We start from the raw sequence: 21,161 nt of genomic DNA, 5'->3' as shown, positions 1-21,161 counted from the left end.
CTATTTCTCCCCACTTCTCTTCCAGACTTGTGTGATCTGGAGAACACCAAGAGAGCAGATCAGCGGCTTGGTGCAAACACAGGCTCAGAGGCTACCGTGAGCAGCAGGAGCTCGTCTCAAAGCCAGGCAGTGCCAGAGCAGAGTGGGGCATGTGTTGTGGAGAGAAGAGCCCTTCAATTCATCCCATTATCCTCTCAGGGCGGGCCAGAGCAGAGAGCTGGTTCTTTCCTGGTGTCTCCTGGGGCTTTGGGTAGAATGGTAACATCCCTGGGTAGAGGGATTGCTGTCGCAGAGTTTCCCACAGCTCCAGATGAGCCAGGCTTGGGTTGCTCTGCAGGAGCCAGTGAGGAGCCAGAGATGCCAGAGGAAAGATCAGCACTGCTGTGGGGGCACAGACTTGCAGGGGAGAAAAGCCCAGGGACTCCTTTGCTCCGGGGCTATTCCCAGCAGCAGCAGCTGCTCAAGCTTTTACACCATGACAAACTTCCTCAAGGGCACCAGAGCTCTGGGATGTGCTACAGGACACCTGGGGCTGAGCCAGGGAGAGAACCCAGCTTCCTGGGCATCTTGGAAACCTGGCTGTATCTGTTTGCAGAAGTGCAGCCTCGCCCTGCTGTGGATTGATGTTCTCTGCCCTGTGCCTGGCTAGAGTAGGATGGTGCTTTGCTCTCCCTGCACAGGCCAATGAGGGGTTAACGGTGCTTGGTGTTCACTCTGCAGAGCACATCGGGGCCCTGCCCTTTTCGCTACACGTGGCCGGTGGAGATCCCAGTGAGCTCTCCCTTCTCCAGACAGTGTGTGACACACAGGATCAGTACAATCAGCAGGAACTTTTCAACCCAAGGTGTTTTGTCCAAGTCCTCTACTCCAGGAGGAGATCAGGACCCCCAGGACAGGGCAGTGCTGCAGCATCTCCCCAGGCTCAAGGGAAGTGTTAGATGTGAGCTCCCCCCAGCCCCTCCGGACACCAACCGCACTGCGGGGCGCTGGCGCTGCACAGCTTCTCGCAGAGGAACTGGATGCTCCTGCACGGGCTCTCGGGGAGGGGATTCTCCTGGCACAGGCAGCAGGCCACCTTCTTGGGCACTTGGCTAGAGACAAGAGGGCATTACTGCAGGAACACCCGGCCACGCGATCCACGGCTCCGAGCCCAACCCGGGGAACACAGGGATGTACCAGACGTGGGGCTGTGCTTCACTGTGTGCCACAGCTATGGGAAAGTCCCCTCACTCCCAATGCAAAACATTCAACAGGGGATGGTATCCTGCAAAGTGGGACTGTTCCCAAAACACCTCGTGACACAGAAATGCACCCGCCTGCAGTTCCAACTCCCCTTTGAGAAATGTGCAGCAAGTCACCCAAAAGGTCAAACTACGCCTCTGAGCTGCTGAGTTGTTGCAGGTTCCCAGAGGGAAGCGGCCACTCCTGATCTTACTGGGCTTGTTCTGGCTTTGTGGCATGTGGATTTGTTTCCCAAGCACAGCCCCTTGTCCCAGCACTCGGGGCCTGCTGGCAGCTGGGGCTCTGTCTCACACACTCACAGGGTTTCCAAGCTCAACGTGGTCTGCAGGAGCAGCAGCAGCGTCTGCGGTGTCACAAGGGTGGCACTCAGGTCTCTGCAAGCATTGGAATGACCTCGTTAAATTCTCCAGGGACCTTGCCAGACCTCTGCAAGCCCAGGGCCCTGATGATTGTGGGGCTGTTGGCAGAGGCATCCACTTCTGTCTGATCAAAGGGAAGCCATTGCAAAACCCAGCTTCTCTCTGCCTTGCCCTGCTCTGAACCAGGCCCGTAGAATCTGCAGGGCAATCCTGCAGCTCTCGTGGCAGCAGATGCCACCAGAAAGGTTTGCCCCTCTCCTGACCCTCCTGCTGCCTACCACTGAGGGCAGCTCCAGCCCCCGAAGGAGGCAGGAGCCTCGAGCTGCTGGCACGAGTGCTCCAGCAGGAGTGCAGTTTATTCCCAGAACACTGCAGGCACTCCATGTCCCCTGCCCTAGATGGGCTGTCTTCCCTGAAAGTTTGTGTCCCAGTTCCTGGGTTGCTTTGCATCTTGGGACACACCAGCAATGCTTGGCCCTTGCCTTGCTACGCCAGAGCCAGGGGTAGCTGTGTCTCCAGCAGGCTCAGGCTGGGCAAGAGGAAGGTTTGCTGCTGCACCTCTGCTGCTTTCCTGAGAACAGGGCACTGAAGAGAGACACAGAGCTGTGTTGATGTGCTCCAAAGGAGGCAATACTTACAGAGAGGTCACCGAGGGCAGCTTGAAGAAGGCAGCGTCGGCAATGACAGCCAGTGGGTTATGGCTGAGGATCCTGGGAAACAAGAGAGCTCTGTCAGGGCTGCTGGCAAGGATGTGAGCTGGGTGTGCTGGGCATGTGGGGATGGCCTGGCTGCTTTCAAGGAAGCCTTGCAGGAGAGATGAGCAGGGCAGGCGAAAGGGCCTCTCCAGCTGCACGCTCCTGCTGCTCCCTGGCCGACATCCACAGGTGCAATCAGGGCTTTGCAGAGGCCAAAGCTGCTCTTGCCTACTGACCCTGCAGAGACCCTGCAGAGACTCTCCCTGCCGTGCCTTTAGCCCTGGTGCCACTTACAGCTCCTGGAGAAACTGCATCCCATGCCAGGCCTGGAAAGTGCCGCTGTGGATATGTGTGAGGCCATTCCCAGAGAGGTTTCTGGGGAAAGAGGAGGTCACACTAAGGAATCGGGTGTGTCCTATGGGAAGAGGGGCGAGAGCAGCATCCATGTCTTTGTAGGAAAGGTGCAAATCCAAGGTGGAAGAGGGAGGAAACTGCTGCTTTCTCAGTGTTTGTAGCCTGTCCAGGAGGGGAAGCAAAGGGCACAGCTGCTGACACTATTTCTGTCCCAGGATGCAGCCAAGGCTGCAAGAAGTGGCTGCTCTGATGGCTGCTGTCTGTGTGGATAACCCCGCTGGGATCTGTCCCCCTGGCATGGCTGTCCAGCCATCAGCACTGACCTCTGCAGCTAAGCTGGGCTCTGAGCAGGGCAGATTTAGGGACTGTGAGAAAAGAACTGCAGCGTTTTCCACCGCAGGAATTGTGCCCAATACAAAGAGTGCACTAAAAACACCAGAAAGGAACTCACAGAAACTTCAGGAAAGGCAGTGGATCAAAAGCCCGTTCCTCAATGGACAGGATCGAATTGCAGGACAAATCCCTGTTGCAGTTAGAACACCAAATGTCACTTGCACTTGCCCTGTGGCTTTTACTTGCCTCTGCAGCCTTGATCCCAGCAGGGACAAAGGCCACGAGCCCAAGGCTGCAGCTGGGCTGAGCATCAGGGACCCAGGAAGGGGCAGGCAGGAGCCCCTGGCCCTGGGCAGGGCACGGTGCTTACAGGTTCTTCAGCAGGAACAGCCCCTCCAGGGAACGGCTCCTCACTTCCTGCAGCTCATTGTCCCTGAGCACTCTGCAAGGGAACACAGGGACATTGTGACAGCGGCCACTGGCCAGCAGCAAATGGCATTGTCATGGGAAAATCTCCTGTAGCAGCTTGTTGAAGCATCTCTTTGGGTCACTGCAGGCATGGTCCCACTCCTGGCCAGAGCAGGCACTTGCTCCCGGCCGGCTGAAGCTGACACAGCTTGATCCCTGGGCAAACAGACACAGGGGCAGAGCCCTGGGCTGCAAGAGACACAGCTCATGGCATTCCCTGCCATGCAGGGAAGCCCTGGTGATTCACACCCCCCTTGCAGAGCAGCAGAGCTTTGAATTCCACTGGAAACTTTGGTGTCCAGGCTGCTGCTGCAACCCCAGAGCAAAAGAGGGAAAACACCCAAACACCTGACATTTGAAATGGGCACTTACAAGGTCTCAGTCCACGGGTAGTCCTTCCAGGCTTGTTTTCCGATCACAGCAATGGAGTTGCCAGTGAAGTCTCTGCAAAGAAACCAAAGACCCCAGCTCCTGTCAGGAAAACCCATTTCCCTGCCACTCAGCTGCTGAGCTGGAAGCGAGCTTTGCCTGCAGAAGGCCCAGCATGCCCAGCCTGCCTTCACCCTCCTGCTGAGCTCAGGCCCCCAAACCCTCCCTGTCTGTGGCCAGGGAGTCCCCTGGGTGCTCCACATGGGGTTTGCAGCAGCAGGGAGCCAAGGAGGGGCAGCTGCAGGGCTCTGTGGGGCGGTGGGACTCACAGGATGGTGAGGGGCCAGTGGTGGCTGGCCAGGGGCACGGTGGCCAGGCTCATGTCCCGGCAGTCCAGATGCCCATGCTGTGGGCAGTAGCAGGGCTCTGGGCACAGCTCCTTGGCCACTCCTGGGCAGGGGAGCACTGCCAGCAGCAGGGCCAGCAGGAGCAGAGCACGCACCACATGTGTCACCAGGTCCATGGCGAGGTGAGACTGGCTGCAGTCGCCTGGGACGCACCCTGAGGTGCAGCTGTGGCAGTCGCTGTGTCACAGCCGTGCTGCCAACGTCACAGTGGTGCTGCCAACGTCACAGTGTCCTTCTCACCTCACTGCAGCAACGCTCGTGTCACCGTGGCCCTGGCTGGTCTCAGAGCTTGCAGCAAACCTGAGCTCGGGCGATGCCATCACCAAATGACTCTGCCTCAGAGCCACAAATCTGCGGAATCTTGGAATGGATTGGCTGGAAGAGGCCTTAAGGATGAGCCAGTGCCATGGGCAGTAGACCCCTTCCACTATGCCAGGTTGCTCCAAGGCCTGTCCAGCCATGCCTTGGACAATTCCAGGGATCCAGGGGCAGCCACTGCTGCTCTGGGCATCCTGTGCCATGGTTCTCCGTGCCCTCACAGGGAAGGATTTCTCCCGAACACACGATCTAACCCTGCCCTCTGTCACTGTGAAGCCATTCCCATTTTTATTTGGGTTGTGTGGCCAGGTCTTAGTGTGGGCATAGAAGTCTTGTTGGAATTAGTTTTGCTTTCCGTTATTCTGCTCTGATTTTGTTGATGATAAATGCAATTACTATCCCCAAGATCTGCCTGTTGTGTCCGTGATTGTGATCAGGGAGGCATCTCTCCCTCTTTCTCTGCAAACTAGCTTCCTCAATGCATTTTCTTATATGGAATCTTCCCATCAAGTAAGACACAAAGTTGGACTACTACTTCTTAACTTTTTAGAATTCTAGTTTTTTTCCATGCCTGTTATGTATAAACTACACATATGGTCTATCTTAATCCATTTTAAAAATAGAAGTAATATTCTTACTATAGTTTTATTATGTCTGAAACTATGTTCCTGGAATGTCCATGGAAACACTAGTGTCTAGGACTGTGTTTTTCAACCTTTACCAGAATTTGTATGTCTACTCTGGCATCTGAGACCTTTTTCTCACTTAAAGCTTATTCTAAACTTACTTTCTTACTTATTCCAAATCTTGAACTTACACCTCCCATTTATGTCTGGGTGGCTTAACATAGTTCAATCCATCCAAAGGTTTTAATTCAATCCCTTCATTCTGATTTCCCTCTGAAGAATTCAGAGAGACCCATGATTATAGACTCAAACACATTAACAGACAAAAAATTTAGAAAAAACAGTGCTGGCGTTTTTCCTGACATTTTCAGTCTGCTACTTTGAACAAACACATTATGAATTTACACTTTTATTTGCACCAGCCTTGTTTGAGATCCTGTATTAAATGGTCCACGCACAAAAGTAAAGATCTCTGAATGCATTTTTTTCCTTATGTCAGCCCTATAGCTACAAGAACACTCTCTCATATCTTATTTTCCTTCACCTTATTTTGTAACTTGTATCCTTTCACCCCATTAGCACTTTTTACTTTTAAAGCTGCAAAAGCATTCTTGTGATTGCATCAATTTGGAAAACATCAACTTATATTTTCAGAATCAGTTAATGAGAGCCCCTCTTTTCTGATCTGACAACACCTTTACTACATGTACTCTGTAGCTAAAATCCTGTTTATTTGTATGGCAAAAAAGGAATTATGCTGGCACCAGAGCTGCAAGAATTATTTTTTTTTACTGTAGCAATTGTGGAGCTCTTTGAGACAATAATTCTACAATCTTTAACAATAGTGTTGTTAAATAACAAGTCTGTCTGTGTTTATTATTCCGCTCTGAAAAAATCAGTGAGAAATGGTTTCTTCTTTCTAACAAGATATTGGAAGAGAAAAAGAAAATAAGTAAATATATAGGGTTTTTAATACAATATTAAAAACCAAAATATTTGTTTTAGTGTTTCAGTTATAATTAAATGTTACTTCTTTGATGATAACATAGACTGTAATACACCACAAACCCAGAGCACCTAATTAAATTCTACTGGGGTTTCTTTAATATAATACCACACAAATCAAGTAACTGGCAGCACAATTGTTTTCCTACCATACTTGGAAGATTTTCTAGAATGGAATATATTTAAGTTTTACTTCTTAAATATAATTTGCACTAATGACTAGATCACCTAGTGTGAATTACCAAAGGCTGCAAATTAACTAAGATGAGAAGATATCCAATTATTTTTAAAGTGCTAATGGATTCTAAAATGTACCAGGTTTGTTCTTTAAAGATGATGCGTTGTCTTAACTATTCATAATAACTCTGTAATAGCAGAATAGAGCTCAGCATATCTGTACAGGTAAGGATCACCCCCTATAGCCATGGCTGTGCTGCTGATCCTGGCACAGGAAGGGTGGGACAGGGAGAGACATTGGGAGTGTCACCTGGCACGGTAACAAATGAGCAGAAGGCAGAAAAAGGCAGTTTCCATTTCCTGACAAGGACAGTGGAAAGGGACTCTCAGCTACTCCTTAGGAAGTGCTTGTGCTGGAGACAAAGAAACCACCATTTCCAGAAGTGCCATTCACTCCTTGTGCTGTTGCTGAGCCTAGTGCAGTACCAGACACTCTCTGTGTAGGGAAAGTGTACTAATACTCCATAAATGCATTCCCAGCAGTCTCAGTGATATCTCCAAGACGCCAGCTCATCTTCTCTGCAACCACTAAAATGTTATTTTCTGACAGATATGACTCCAGTAATTCACAGATAAACATCAACCCAGTCCCAGGCCTTTGCTGCCATTGGCTCACCAGGACTGTCACACAAGCACCATTGCAAACAACATTTACTTAAACATGGAATGACAGAGCTGGAAGGAAATGGCAAAGACACACATATGAGTCGACATGAACGAATCTGCGAAGTCATTTTTATTAAAAATCAATGCTTAGAAAGGACAAATGCAACCCTGCCCTAAAGTCTCCTTGCTCACACTGTAGCAACTGTTCAGACCCTGCTCAAGTTGTGCTGGTGTGCTGGAGCTCCTTAAGTGCAGCACTCCCTTTCAGCTTGGCTCTGGCTATTGCCAGCCCTCGTTTTCAACAAAGTCAGACACCAACACCTTTAATGCATTTCCAGCCGTGTTGGAGTGTGTTCCTAAAATGATTCCAGTTTCTCAAATTGCTCCCATTAAGGTAAAAACTGCCATTTTTTATTCCTTTGGCAAGCACTGCATCTTATTGTGTGAATAACTGATTTTACTAGCAGAGAAAAAAAGCATGATATTACTGGGCACTAGCAGCTCTGGGTCTCTTTCAGATCACACACTTCTATTAGCAGCAGTTGAGAAGTGACAATTGTCTCCCTACAAAACACGAGCCCCAAGCTGAAACCTCTCCAGGAAGACGTGCTGGCCTCATGCTCTCAGCCAAGCAGGACAACACTACTTGAGACTTCCTAAGATCTCAGAGAACACTGTACAAAGCCATGTCTTTGGCACAAACAAGGAATTGCAATTTCAGGTTTTAGAAATCATGGTGATTTCACTGGAAGTGCTGCAACCTGTTCAGCCTGAGGGTTGGTTTGCATATTTGCATTTTTACTTAAATCACTTTTTGCTGGACGAGTCTCTCGGTAAAATAAACCACAAATTGGGGTTTATTGCAGATTTTCCCACAGTTCAAGTGAAGATATCTGGAAAACACATCATAGCTGATATAGGTAGTGTTTCAATTAGATAGAAGACTAGTGCAGACTTCTCAGCAAGTCATTCTTCTGGTGTGGAGGATTTATGAAATTTACTACATTATCTTTTCTTGTATTTTTTTTTTTTTTTACAACTAAGATCTATAACTTTCCCAATTCTTTTTTTTATCCTAAAGAGATAATGCTTATGCAAAACAGCTGGCAGACAGCCTTTAAACTTGGGAGACAATTTAGATTGTTTTTGAAAAAAAGAACTCTCAAACATTTCACATTGTTGTGAAAAATGGTGTTTGGCTGGAGGAGAGTGCCCAAGGCAGGGAGAACTTGGCTACTGCACACAGACCTGCTTGGTAGCACCCAGTGAGCCAGACTGGATCTCCAGGCCAGCAAGGGCATGGGCTTGCTCTCTTCAGTGGGAATATTTGACTACAGCAAGGGGCAAGAAGGAATCCTTCCTCAATCTGATGAAAATCCTCATTTCAATCCTACAGGTTCTTCTTCTCAGTCCTTCCCTGCTCTGGGCTGGCTGCTGTTCCTGCACTGAGATCTCCTCTGTGAGGGTGCCAGCGCTCTACTCGGTTTTTATGTTCTGGTAATTAATTTTGGGGCTCAGCTTTTCCAGCTTTCTTTCAATATGTCCACGCCAATCATCCTTAACCTAGTGTCTTATTTATACTTGGTTCATTTTTACCTTGTTTATTCTTTTGCTTGATTGTTCAGTTTTTTCTAAACTCCTGATGGATTCATAGTACTTCTTACTATTCAGTTTTTCTCTCCTTTTCATCAGAGAAGTCACTGATTTTTCTCCAGTCTAATCCCTCAGAACAATTTCTGGGATCTTTTTGTTTGGTTTGGTTTAGCATTTTGTACACTTCAATACCCAAAATGACCTCAGAAATCCAAGTTATTAACCATTTCCTAATTTTTTTCTTTTTTTTTTTCCTTTTTTTTTTTTTTTTTTTTTGTGAGGACTTGTCTTGGTTTAGTTTAGATTTGCCAATTTTAATATACGACTAGTATACTCCTTCTAATCCTGCTGTTCTCACTCCTTCCTTTCCTACTCATCTTGTGATCACTGTCACCCAAATGATTCCTCACCACTCAAACTAATCAAATAGTTATTTCCTGCTGATGAGAGGGAACCCTAAATGAGTTACTGGCTTGCAATCCCATCTCCTGACATGCAGAGCTGTCTCTGACACAATACAAGATCGTGGTAAGCCATCAGTATCCTGTCATATTCTATTTCTAACTGCTACCCTGTTAATTAACCTCATTATCTGGGGTTAATTAACCCTGCAATCCCATCACCATCCTTTTCTGCCTCTGGGAAGCTCCTGTCAGCTGCTCAGAAACCCCCAGCCTCATCTCTGGTGTAACTGGCTGGCAGCTGGAGGGCTGGGGGGGTCGATGGAGGATGGCAGCAAAATAAGAAAAAGGGAGCTAAAAAGGGGGAGCAAAGGAATTTGTAATCAATCTTTCCAATGATCTATTTATGATGGGGGGTGTTAGGGTGTGTCCCTTCTTTACATCCACCTGCTTCCCACACACTTCTCCCCATTTCCATTTCAGTGATCCTAACTCCTGCATTTCTGGACACAAAGCCAGCCTGAAGAATTTCAAAGCTTAGGAAGCACACAACCCAAAATTTACAGTAGGTACATTTCTGTAGAAATTAAAAGTGATGTGTCATTTCATGATCCCATTTCTGCAATCCTGTTCTTAAATGAGTGCAAAATTGTTCTATATTTTCATTCAACAGCAATTTTGTTGTCTTCCCTTTTGTGATATGGACAACAATTTAATAACATAATTGTATATGAGAAGTACTTTTTGAAAATAATTGTCGGAAGCTTAACATTTCATTGGAAATGTTGTTTTAAATTGATCTCAGTAGTATTTTTTAAAAGTCCTGTAGAGAATGCTGACTGGAATTTATATGTGCAAGTTGTCTGAAAAATCTTAGCAAGAAAGGCAGATTGGGTATTAAAACATGGCAATGCTGATACTTGAGAGTGAGCTGATGCTCAGGGGGATTTTGAACAAAGAGAACTGGAAATATTTCCATAAACCATATTCCCAGCCTAACCTAATTTATGATACTGAGATTTTTAAAATTGTTTCTTTGCATTGAAAATGCTAAGAAATTAAAATTTTTCACATTTCTTAGCAATTTTCAGTAATTTCTTTTAAGTCAAATGAAATCCTTTAAAATTTGAAGGACAATCTGAAATACTGGCATTTTTTGTCAGGAAATCTAATTGCCCTCACAATGCTGATCCTCCCATCCTGCTTCTCCCCATTTTCTCATGCTCTGTATGCTGTGTGTTCTTTGGGGCAGGGACCTGAGGGATCATTCCCCTCTATCCCACTAAGCCATAACACAAACCTTCCCAACCTTCTGAAGCCCCCATGACATCAACAGCTGTTCAGCACAGATTTTGTGCAGTGACATTAATGGGAGCTGTGGCTTGACTTCAGCTGACACTGGGGCAGCCCCTACATGAGGCCAGATCCCAGCAACAGCAGTTTAGTGCAAGACTATAATCCTGTGCTGTTTCACTGTAATTAATGAGCACAGCTCAGTGACAATGCAACAGAAGATTAACTAAATCTATTATGGATCTATCATGCCATTAGAGAATTATTCCTGTGAGCACATTCATACAGAAATTTCTGCAGCCAAAACAAAATTACAGTCTATTGTTGGGAGAAAAATCATTACCTGAAATAGATTAAGAAAGAAAGTAAAGAATAAGAAGTTTTCTAAGTGTGCTTCTTATAACCTCTCTAAAAGACTACAAAAATGAATGTCTGTGTTGCAAATATTATGACATGTTTAATAATAATTGTATTAGAGCTCTGCCTCAGCATGAGAAAAATGTTGCTGGTGTAACTGCACAGGAGTTTTTATTCAGAATTCTTAGCTCAGTTGCGCAGGGGTAAGGCAAGGTTTTGCACTGGACACTTTGCTACTTCACTGCTTTATGAAGTTGTTCCAAAATTATGATATAATTGAAGAATTTCCATTTTAGTGCAATCCAAATTTAGCAGTGACCGGCTGATAACCCTTTTTGACTGAATTTATCTCTTGTGTGCATCTTGTTCATGATTAGCCTGTGCTGCTAGGCCTAAAGCGTGTTCTATGATAGAAGGAAAAAATAAAAGCAGATCTAATGATGTTTTGTAAACATCCAGATGTAAGATTTCATCTACTTTACTCAAAAAAAGCCCTGAAAACCAGATTGTTGGTTGGATGATCAAAAGTGAATAATTCTCTTTTGCATTTAAGAATGAAATACTGAGTCAACCAAATACCTTCACCTAATTCTCATGAAAAGGTTTTATGATGTCACCTCCTACCTACAAAAACTGTTGTATGCTAATAAGAACATGATTTTATCAGAGTTATACAGTGAAACAAAAACATACTCTTATAAATATTCTATAAGACTTTTTGCTGCCTTTGCAGATGGTGACAATTTCTTCCCGGAAGACTGACAAACCCAAAACTGAACCACCCTTGAGAGTTGCCCTGATAGTCAAAGATTAAGAAATATTCAGAAATGCAACATGGGCAGTTTTGTGTTCAACAATAGTTTCTTCCCATTTTTAATTCCAGTTTTTCTGCCTTGGAAGAGTCTGTGTGTATGTCTTTACAGGACAGACAGAGACCAAAGACAACGAGTAAGCATTTTTTTCCCTGATTTTATAAGTACATTAAGTTTAATGTTTTGGTTTTATTCTAGTAGCAGACACCACCCCATTGCCTTTTGAGGAGCTACCAGGGTATGAAATCACAATGATCTCAATGAAATTTCACAATGAAATCACAGTGATCTCAATGAAATACACTCACATATTTATTAAAGGACTGTTTTCACTGATAATTCAACACCAGCATCTACACACACACAGAGGCTTATTGTCAAATACTTATGCACTGTTTCTTACCCATAAATACCATTTTCAGCACTCCATCCATGCAGTATATCAGGCACACAGTCTGTGAACACAGGAATGGCCCTCCCACACAGCATCTCCAGATTGTGCACTTAACCTTGAGATGGCAGCCCTTTCTGGATCAGTGGGCTCTGTGTCTGGTAGCAGGTTAGATCTGGGCTGCTGGGTGCCCTTGCCAGCTGCTGCTGAGCAGCTCCCTTCTGCTCATGCCAGCAGCTGAGCTGGTGTGGTGCCACAGAAAACCTCAGGAATGCAGCAGGGCAGAGCAGAGCCCACAGGTGGCCAGATGGGAGGAGATGGTACTTGTAGCAGTGAAGTCTCTAAGGGGATGATTTGCTAAAGTGTCCAAGGGGAATTTTTCTGCCATGAAAAAAATGTTTCCTTAACAAGTACAGTCTGCACCTCATCATTAGCTGATCATCAGCCAGTAATACCCAGCATTTTAAAGCCTGGCATTCCAGGGATTTCCTGCAGCTCTTCCTGTGCTAGGTCCAAATATCACTGAAGTTAATGTCAATCGCCTCTGTTGCTTGCAGACCCACAGTTACAGGAACAGCCTCAAGGCTGTTTCTATTCTAGGTGAAACACAGCCATATCAGAGATCCAGGAGGTGATCCAAGAGGGAAGCAGTGCTGCCCAAATAAATAGATCAATAAATGCTGAGGTATCTGACCTTCTTCAGCTACACATACTGAACCCAAGTTTAACCAGGAAGTCCAATATCTTATGTTATTAATACCCAGGATTTTATAAAATTACTACCCAAAGTTTTGCAGCCCAGGTGATGTCTCATTGGATCCTTGCCCTGATTTACACAGTATCTTCTTCACTGGTGGATACCTGAGGACTGAATTTCATGGGGCACATGGCAACTCTTTGCAGTTTTCCAGTGGTCAGTGTTCTTGAGTTCTTGAACAACTACTCTTCAGAGAGACATATGCAAAATTCCCTTTAGCATACCAGAATATTAAAAAAAAAAAAAAAAAAAAAAAAGGGAAAGGAAGAGAGAGAGAGAGAAAGAAAGAAAATACTACACTAATTTTTTTTTTCTATGCACTTTCAACAGACTGGGGGAATGTGATTATTTTTGTACCACATGCCTTGGGTTAGCAGTACCAGTCTTCACACTACCTTGAAAAAAACAAGAGAGGTCATCAAAAGTAAACTTCTCAATTTCTCAGTCATCTGCCAATAAACCACACATTGTGAGATGAACAGCTAGTGGTCTATCTGTGGTTTCACTCATTGTATGGGACTAGAAATGCCCAGCTTTGTCTCATTGTTCTTTCACCCATGGTCCTCACAAGGCTACAAAGTTTTTTGCTGTAGCACAATTTACACCAGTTTGAAGTATGGCAGACAATACCAGAACGGAAATTTTCCTGCTGCTATTGCAGCCAAGAGGCCCAAATCCTGAACTACTGTTCACAGCTTCTAAGGGATCCAGCAAGTTCTTCACTACTGCAATTTGGAGCAGACTAGATATTAATAAAGGAAACAATACCTAAAAGTTTGTCTTCTGTGGCTTAGTCAGTCACAAAAAACTTGATCACACCTCGAGAGCCTGAGTTCATGTTCATTCATTAAGTGTAAATATCAGGCCAGAAATCTAGAGAGAAATATGCAGATAGCAGCAAAGGCTAGGAACAGTGCATTCTTTGAAATGTCAAAGTTCTTACAGATTAATTATGCAACTATGGAAAACAGGAAAGCTTTGTTTGCTTGAACCTAAGAATAGCTGCTTAAATGACTGAAATAATAAAGAAGTAGGCAGAAGTGGTTACAGGTTATTTTTCTGCACCCCAAAACCATTAGTAAAAAAGGAATTTAAAAAATACCTGATCTTCTCCAATAGTTTTCTCTAAAATGAGAAAATTCACAAGGTGGATGAATCTAAACCCTAATCTGAACCCAAGGTAACTTTCCTGCTGTAAACATCTGTGAAAGTTGGGGGAGTATTAGGCAAACCCCAGAATCCATGTGGTTTCATTAATTGACCATGTTGCATCATTACACGATTCCATCAGGATTTTAATTTTTGTTTGCTTGGTTTGTCTGGGGACCCATTTGCATTCTGGTTACTTGGTGAGAAAGGCAGAGTCATTTCCATTCACTGCAGGAAAGGCATTAATAAATGAGAATATGTGGAACAATATTGGGTGGCTCTTGTGCACACAACAAGAGCAAATATCTGCCCTGCTCTATGTTCTGCCAACCCTCCTGATTCTAAAGCAAAAACAGGCTGGTGTCACCCTGGCATGTATTCATAAGGCTTATCATCACTTATACTCAACATAAATACCATCTTTAGCACAGAGATTGTGTCTTATGCACAGCAAATTTTCACTTTAAGAAAGTAAGAGCTGCTGCTTCAGGGCCAGGGATTAGCTGGGACTGATCTCATCTCTCCTTGCAGTTAACCTGCTTCTGGCATAAAATCAGACACACAACTGCTGCCTGTTTACAGTGCCAGACAGCCCCAGGGAGTGGAGTGTGGAATATTCCACATTCTGATGTGGAACACACCTGGAGCACATTTTACTTGGGACCCAAATCATATCTCACTTTCAGGAGCTCTATATTCATTTGGATTAGCACAAAGGAATACAAAGCACGTGCCCAGGCCACCAGGCACCATACTTTCCCAGTTCCAGCCTATTAAATCAGTTTCTACCAGCTGACTCAAAAGGAAGCTGACATTTAATAGTTAGATTTTCGGGTTAATATGAGATAGGCAAATTGCACAAAAAAGTTTGAATTCCTGATCAGCAGTGGAAACATAGTCACTAAATACTGATTGTCTTAGAGGAAAAAGTGGTGGCAGACTGTTCTGGTCCAAGGGAGATTTCCAAGCTCAGGAGAAGGTCTTGAAAATGAGGTGAGAAGGATGAATAATGTGCAAGGGTTGGACAGAAAAGTACCTTGCTTAGAAAGCAAAAATGAAAGGCAAGAGACAAACAGGAGCAAAGGTGTTCAGTCTTTGAGGAGAGTACCTATCCCTACATGTGTTTTTTAAGTGTCAGTTTTACAGATATTTCACCTGCAGGAGTATTTAAACAGCAAATTGTTGAAATAGCAAGCTGGACAGCAGTGCAAGTATTTAAAGATGTGGTATTACATCACCTAGGCAGCAAGTAAAGTGGATTATTTAATCTCTGTGGTAGATTTCAGGGGATTCTGGTAAGCATCAAACAAGTCAGAAAGTGGGAAGATTGTCATTTTCCAGACAGTGAAAGCATACAATTTGGCTGAAAAGGAAAGGGACAAATCTTGTCTTCTATTACACTGATTTATACCTGGAGCAACTCAGCTAAAGTTAGTTTTTCAGTGGAAACTGAACAAGGGATATGAGACTAAAAAACTTGATGACTTTCTGGAAACTGTATCTCCAGCAGTGGAAACACTTAAGGGCAAGTACTTAACACAAAAATCTTACAGAGAACAGTAGCTGCATGAAGATGATAGATCCCCAAACATACTCAAAACCTGTCTGAAACCTAATGCTCAGCTCAGAGTCTCTGGGGCAAGTGCTCTGTGCAGTGGTGAATGAGGCTCCAGTTACTCCATAAGCACTTAGTGCAAAGAAAATAAAAAACCAAAAGTCTTATGCAAGACAGCAGTATGTCAGAAACAACAGCATTGCATACTCAGCAGATGAGTTGGAAACAACGAATGTATTCAACACTTGCTTTTTGTCTTGCTACTCTTACACTTTTTCACATGCCAGGAATTTCTGAAAAGTCAACATTTCAGCACACTGACTCAGGAAGAAGTAGGAGCTCCACCACACAGACACAAAGTGATAACAGTGATCTAGGATGCAAGCCCTGCCTCATGGGCAGGCTTCACTGGCAGAGCTGCCAAGCAGTGTGACAGATGCAGGATGTGGCACCCCACAGCATCTAAAAGGAGTTTGGGAATGGTTCATGGTGGGCAGACCTGGAGCTCTGCCCTGTCTCTCTGTCCTGAGGAAAATGACACCTCCTGACTCCACAGCCAGCTGTTATTTGAAATATTACACACCTGGCAGGACATTAATTCACAGGTTTATGCAATAATGACAAAGAAATTTTCATCACTATGAAATAGGAATTTTATATGCATATATATGTCATTATTTTCCTGTTTGAGGACTTGATATTTGGCAGAAGGAAAAAAAATTTAAAAAACCCCAATGAAACCCAAAATTCCCCGCATTGGTTGAACATTATGAACATGCCGCATTGGGTAGTACCTTTGCAGTGAATTTAATGCCAAGTGGAGAAAACAGACTGCCCAGCAACCACAGGGCAGTAAGAATATAACTCCTTTGGTACCTGGTATCTCCTCATCACCTGTGCTGAATGAATTACATGGGCAAAAACAGCAGGGAAATTGTCTTATTTCATGGTCTGTTTAAATCTTCTAACAGGCACATTTTCTGAAATCCAGACAAAATGCTTAGGTCTACCAAACATCTGAATGTGTTTTAGCTTTAAATGGCAGCTGTGGTGTTATGCAAATGTAGTTCTGTATGTAATTAATGCATATTGTGAAAAAGCTGAGAGTTATTAATAAAGTCCTATATAGAATCAGAAAACTTTTTGGGTTTTGTTTTTGTTTTTTTTTTTTTTGTTTGTTTTTTTTTAGTGTACAGTGATTTTCTATATATGATCAGGTCCTGGTTGTATATTCTTAGCTGAAACTATAAATAGCATTTAATAAATGGGACAGGAAGTATTGTCTTAGTCTATGTTCTATTCTTTGGCTGCCATGTGCTTCCTTTTAATGTGTTTCCCCAACTTTAGGGTTTCCATGTTATTTCTAGAACAATCAGCTTTGACACAGGGGAAATATTATCCCCCTTCTGCCTCATACTTTAAAAACAAATGAAGGTCATTTTTTTGCAGGTCTGAACCTCGGTGACCCTGCTTATCACTCATATTGCACATTTTCCATTACAAGTGCTTCCTGTTTTCCCAAAGGATATTACAGCAGCAGAAGTGTTTCCCCTATGTGCCCTGCTTTCAGTGAATCCAGATTAATGTTGAAGGCAGGGATTTCTGCTGCTGCACTGATGGGGACAGACCAAGCTAGACACAGGATGCCTCTACTGTTCATTGCACTGCATGCAAACCCAGTCTCCTCCTCAAAACAGCAGGGCATGGGAATCCTCAGACTGACCTACTCCATTTCTGGGGATTTTTCCCTTTTATCTGGCTTTTTCTGTTTTATCCTTCCTTTCCTTCATATTCTCCCTCATTTTTTTCCCCTAGAAAAAACAGAAAAACATTCCTTCCACAAACATCCTTCTATTAATTGCCTGTCATATAAACCCTTAATCTCCTAATGTTGGCCCTGGTTCTGCAATAAGGAGAATCTCTCTAGAGTCCAGGGAAACACATTGATGTCAACTAGCACTAAATGTCACCTTTTTTGTTTTCCATCAAAACCTTTCCTAGTTCTATCAGGAAGAAACTCAGATTTCAAACAAACCATTCACCATTATTGCAGCAGATTTGTTTAAATCCCACTTGTAAATGCCACTGATTCGTTGATAATAGGCATCCCATTTTGTTGTTGTTGTTTCAGACAGACATACTGTGAACTTTATGCTGAATGAAGGAAAGTGGAAGATTAAGAAAGCCTGAGATAATAGTGAAAATAATATAAACAGGTAAAGTTTTCTTGTTGTAACAGAATGCATGTATTTGTTGTGACATGTTGCATCAGGGATCATTTTGCAATTAGAGATTTCCATTTAAATCAAGAAGCATTTATTAAATGAAAAGGTAGAACTACGACAACTAAATGAACTCCCACATATATTGAGCTCTACCACTGTGTCTCAGTTAATCATGGTGAAACGTGTAAGATCCCTTAAGTAGCATAGTCACAGTGAACTGAATTTTATTTCTCATTGACTCTCCTTGGGCCTTACTTCTTCTGCAGTTCTTTTTATCAAAGCTCTGCAGTATACTAGCAGCCAGGTCTCTTCTACAGAGAATGTAACTTGATTATTCATTTGCAACCTTATTCCAAAATAGATGATTTTAATGGATGAAATCTAAATTTGCACCAGACCTGTTAACACCTCTGTGAATGGCAGCAGATTCCACTGGTCCATGGCCAAGCAGCACACTCTACATTGCCACACCATTTGTTTCTCCAGCTGTTCAGCATACCCATGCTAACCAAACTCAGTGCTGTTACTAAATATTGCTTCATTTACTGTACAGAATCCCAAGCTCCTTCTCACAGGTCATCATACACGTGATGCAGACAGACCATGATGCAGCCAGTGCACCTTTCCAACCTTCCTCACAGTTCCCAGAACAGACAATCACAGAAAACTGAAATAATGCTTATAGAAACACAAAACAAAGCAGCTCATACTTACTCTGTTCACCTTTCCACATAGACCTTTGCTTTAATATTTACAGTAGAAGGCCTCAGCTACATTCAACATATCCCTGATATCCCCAATTCATCCAGTGCCTCCAGACAGACACAAACTCCAACAGAGTGAGGAAAGCTGCTCTCCAGCTTCTGGAAGAGTAAGCCATATTTTTGCCATCTATTTTCCAGAGACAACAAGAGAGAAACTGTTGGAGGTCAGGCTATTCCCAACTCATGGAGCTGCCTAAGGAATGGGGAGGTAAGGAGAGAATGGAGGCACAGAGACTGACAGCCTCTGTTGGTCTCCCTGCTCCCAAAGCCTGTGGGTTTGTTTCTCAGGATGATGCTCATGGAAGGCAGAACACTTGCTAGCAAATATCCCAGTCCCAGAGAATGGCAGACAGCATGACACACTCGTGTCACAGTGGTGTGGTGACACCCTCTCACTGACCACATCAGTGTCATGCTGTCTTAGGATGAAAATAAACACATCAGGGCTTACACCTGCTATTGCCACGTTGTAGTCACTATATTATGGCACCACACAATGCATATTTGTGTTTTTAACAGGCTTCCTCTGAATAAATAGGAACATTTCGTATTATGCATCTTGTGGATCAGAGTGCTGAATTTGGTTTTTTGCAGCACCTCAAATACTGGATTCCAAGCACACTTGGCCTTTGTGCCTGTGTGTTTGTCTTTGCTTGTTTGCCTCTAGGTTTCTTCACTTGCCTTGGGAGCTGTGTATTTTCCTGCAACACTCCCCTGGAAGTTGTGGTGTGAGAGCACTCAGTCAGATGGCAGCAACTCTTTGCACGGGTTTTAAGTGTGAGAGACTGGCTGTTGCAGGAATTCACTATGGCATGTACAGTAATGTCCACAGGCTTTGCTGTGCCCTTGCACCTGATGAGCCCTGAAATCTGCTCAGGTTTAGTCTCTCTCTACCCCATTGTCACTCCTGTTTCTTGGGGGTTGAGGAGGAGAGAGGATCTGATATTCCCTGTGGATTTTTGCCTTCTGAACAGTTCATCCAGCAGCAACCATCAGTCTACAGATGAGACTGAGGCTACTGCAGAACATCCAGCTGGCCCTTTATTTAAAAGTCTCTAAAATATGGACTGTATTTAAAATTGTTTATGATCTGTCACCAGCAAGATCTTCCTCTCCACGAACCTCCAGCCCTCTCCCTCTCCCTAGGCAGCCTGTGTGGAATCTCCCAGCCCAAATAGGAACCACAGTCACTGCTGAAAGATCAAGCAAGCAATACAGCCCTGTGCAGAAAGCAGTTCCACTGCACAAATTCAAATTTTACATCACATCAGGAGAACAAAAAAAGAGAGAAAAAAGGAAATGGAGAGGACTGTAGTTAGAGCCATTAATGTTTCATGAAACCTCTCACATCCTTGCTACAACTGACAGGATAAAAAAGATACAGTCATTAAAATTCAGATAACAGGATACTGCCTTTGTGTTCTTTATATTAAAATTCTGGGCTGAATTATTGCTTTGCTGAAATATGTGTCTCTCTCTCTATTCTCTTACATCAGTGTCTCGGGAAAGACCTAATACTTCAGCATCAGCAGCAAGAGCCTGTATTGCTCATGTAGTGCAGTTTGTTGCCTTATGGGGAAAGGTTTTTATTATATTGCAGGAAGGTGTGGAGCAAGATGTATACATGACCATCTCAAGGTCATTTTTTCCCTTTTGTTAACAAGAAATGTTAACAAATGAAAACACCAAAGTTGAAGAAAAAACCTGAAACACTCATAGGTAAAGTTTCCCTCTATATCTGCAGATTCTGAGAGATGCTGTGCAAAGGAGAAATTTAAGAACTGCAATTGGGACCCACATTTCCACTGTGCTGTTCTGCATAGAGTGGTGTTTCCAAGGTGACAAAGAGGCAATGCAAATAAAAATCATAATTTCTGAGCAGAACTTGAAACTTTTGAAGCTTTAATTTAATCTAGCTTTTATGAAAATATAAAGGTTTGACTTGGGTTTGTTTTTACACTATTCCCTTATGAAGCCTAGAAGAAAAAGTAAATACTTTCTCACCATATAAAAAAAAGGTTTACATAGCACTCATATTTAGAAGTGAAAAAGATCATGAACCAAGAAAGGGTTTTACAAAACTTACCTGGTGAAAATAGTTTTCAGACTTTGTTGAAAGCAAAGCAACATTTAGTTTATCCATCCCTGCTTTTTGGAGACTACTAAAATCTCTTTCCTAAGCACAGTGTATTGGTGGAATGCTATAAAACAGAACAACACTACCCTATTTACATTCAGCTGGAGCCCATGATTTATCCCACTGATGTAAAGCCCAAGCTGATTCATTACCCTCCAGCTAATCATCACACACCTGGCAGTGATGGCTTTTCCAGTCAAGCATGAGCACTAATGAAGAAAGCAAAATTTGTTTCATGAAGAATCAAGTGCACTTTGCCAAAAGATATAGAAAGAAACAATGGGGTAAAACCCACAAATTTTTCAGAAATTTGCCTCCCTTTATAAAAAGTATAATTATTGGTAAGTCTGTGCTCCCTGCTTTAAATACAGGATAGATACAGTTTTACTTGGTACCAGTGGAAATCTGAACAGATATCAAAAGGAACAGATCTTCAGTTAGGTTTCCATTTCCAACTCTTGAATTGTATGTTGTCAACACTGAAGAAGGGCATATGCAACTTTTAAGGTCACTGTGGCAAAAAGCCTTTTGAACTAAGTGTGCACCTTTGAGTGGTCTTCATTTCCTCCACTGGTAGCTCAAACAATACAGCTTGCTTGTAGAGCAAGCCACAAATCCTATAAATAAACTCCAAAGTAACAACAAAAGCAAACCACTTGTGTGACTTACAGCAGTTTCCTGATGGTGAGCACAGCATATGCCACTGTT

At 43.6% G+C, this 21,161-nt stretch overlaps 1 protein-coding gene and 1 long non-coding RNA gene across 2 annotated transcripts; both read right to left on the bottom strand.

The window, feature by feature from the left end:
• Window positions 1-817: 817 nt before the first annotated feature.
• Window positions 818-4,343, bottom strand: LOC306805064 (leucine-rich repeat-containing protein 37A3-like; the record flags this gene model as incomplete). The annotated part of the gene is made up of 8 exons (XM_079312379.1): window positions 818-1,091; window positions 1,542-1,616; window positions 2,240-2,311; window positions 2,591-2,671; window positions 3,102-3,173; window positions 3,354-3,461; window positions 3,824-3,895; window positions 4,150-4,343. The coding sequence occupies 8 exons, from the start codon at window positions 4,341-4,343 to the stop codon at window positions 935-937; spliced, it is 831 nt and encodes a 276-aa protein (XP_079168505.1). The 3' UTR covers window positions 818-934.
• A 7,426-nt stretch (window positions 4,344-11,769) lies between these two features.
• On the bottom strand, window positions 11,770-20,492 carry LOC306805349. The gene is made up of 2 exons (XR_013775187.1): window positions 20,399-20,492; window positions 11,770-12,519 (listed from the first exon to the last, which is right to left on the bottom strand). It is a non-coding gene; the product is annotated as an uncharacterized lncRNA (long non-coding RNA).
• Window positions 20,493-21,161: the final 669 nt, after the last annotated feature.

Source organism: Erithacus rubecula (assembly GCF_903797595.1).
Source record: "Erithacus rubecula genome assembly, chromosome: 9".
In the NCBI taxonomy this organism is placed as follows: domain Eukaryota; kingdom Metazoa; phylum Chordata; class Aves; order Passeriformes; family Muscicapidae; genus Erithacus; species Erithacus rubecula.
The sequence above is the reverse complement of the archived record's forward strand: the minus strand, read 5'-3'. Positions and strand labels throughout refer to the sequence as shown.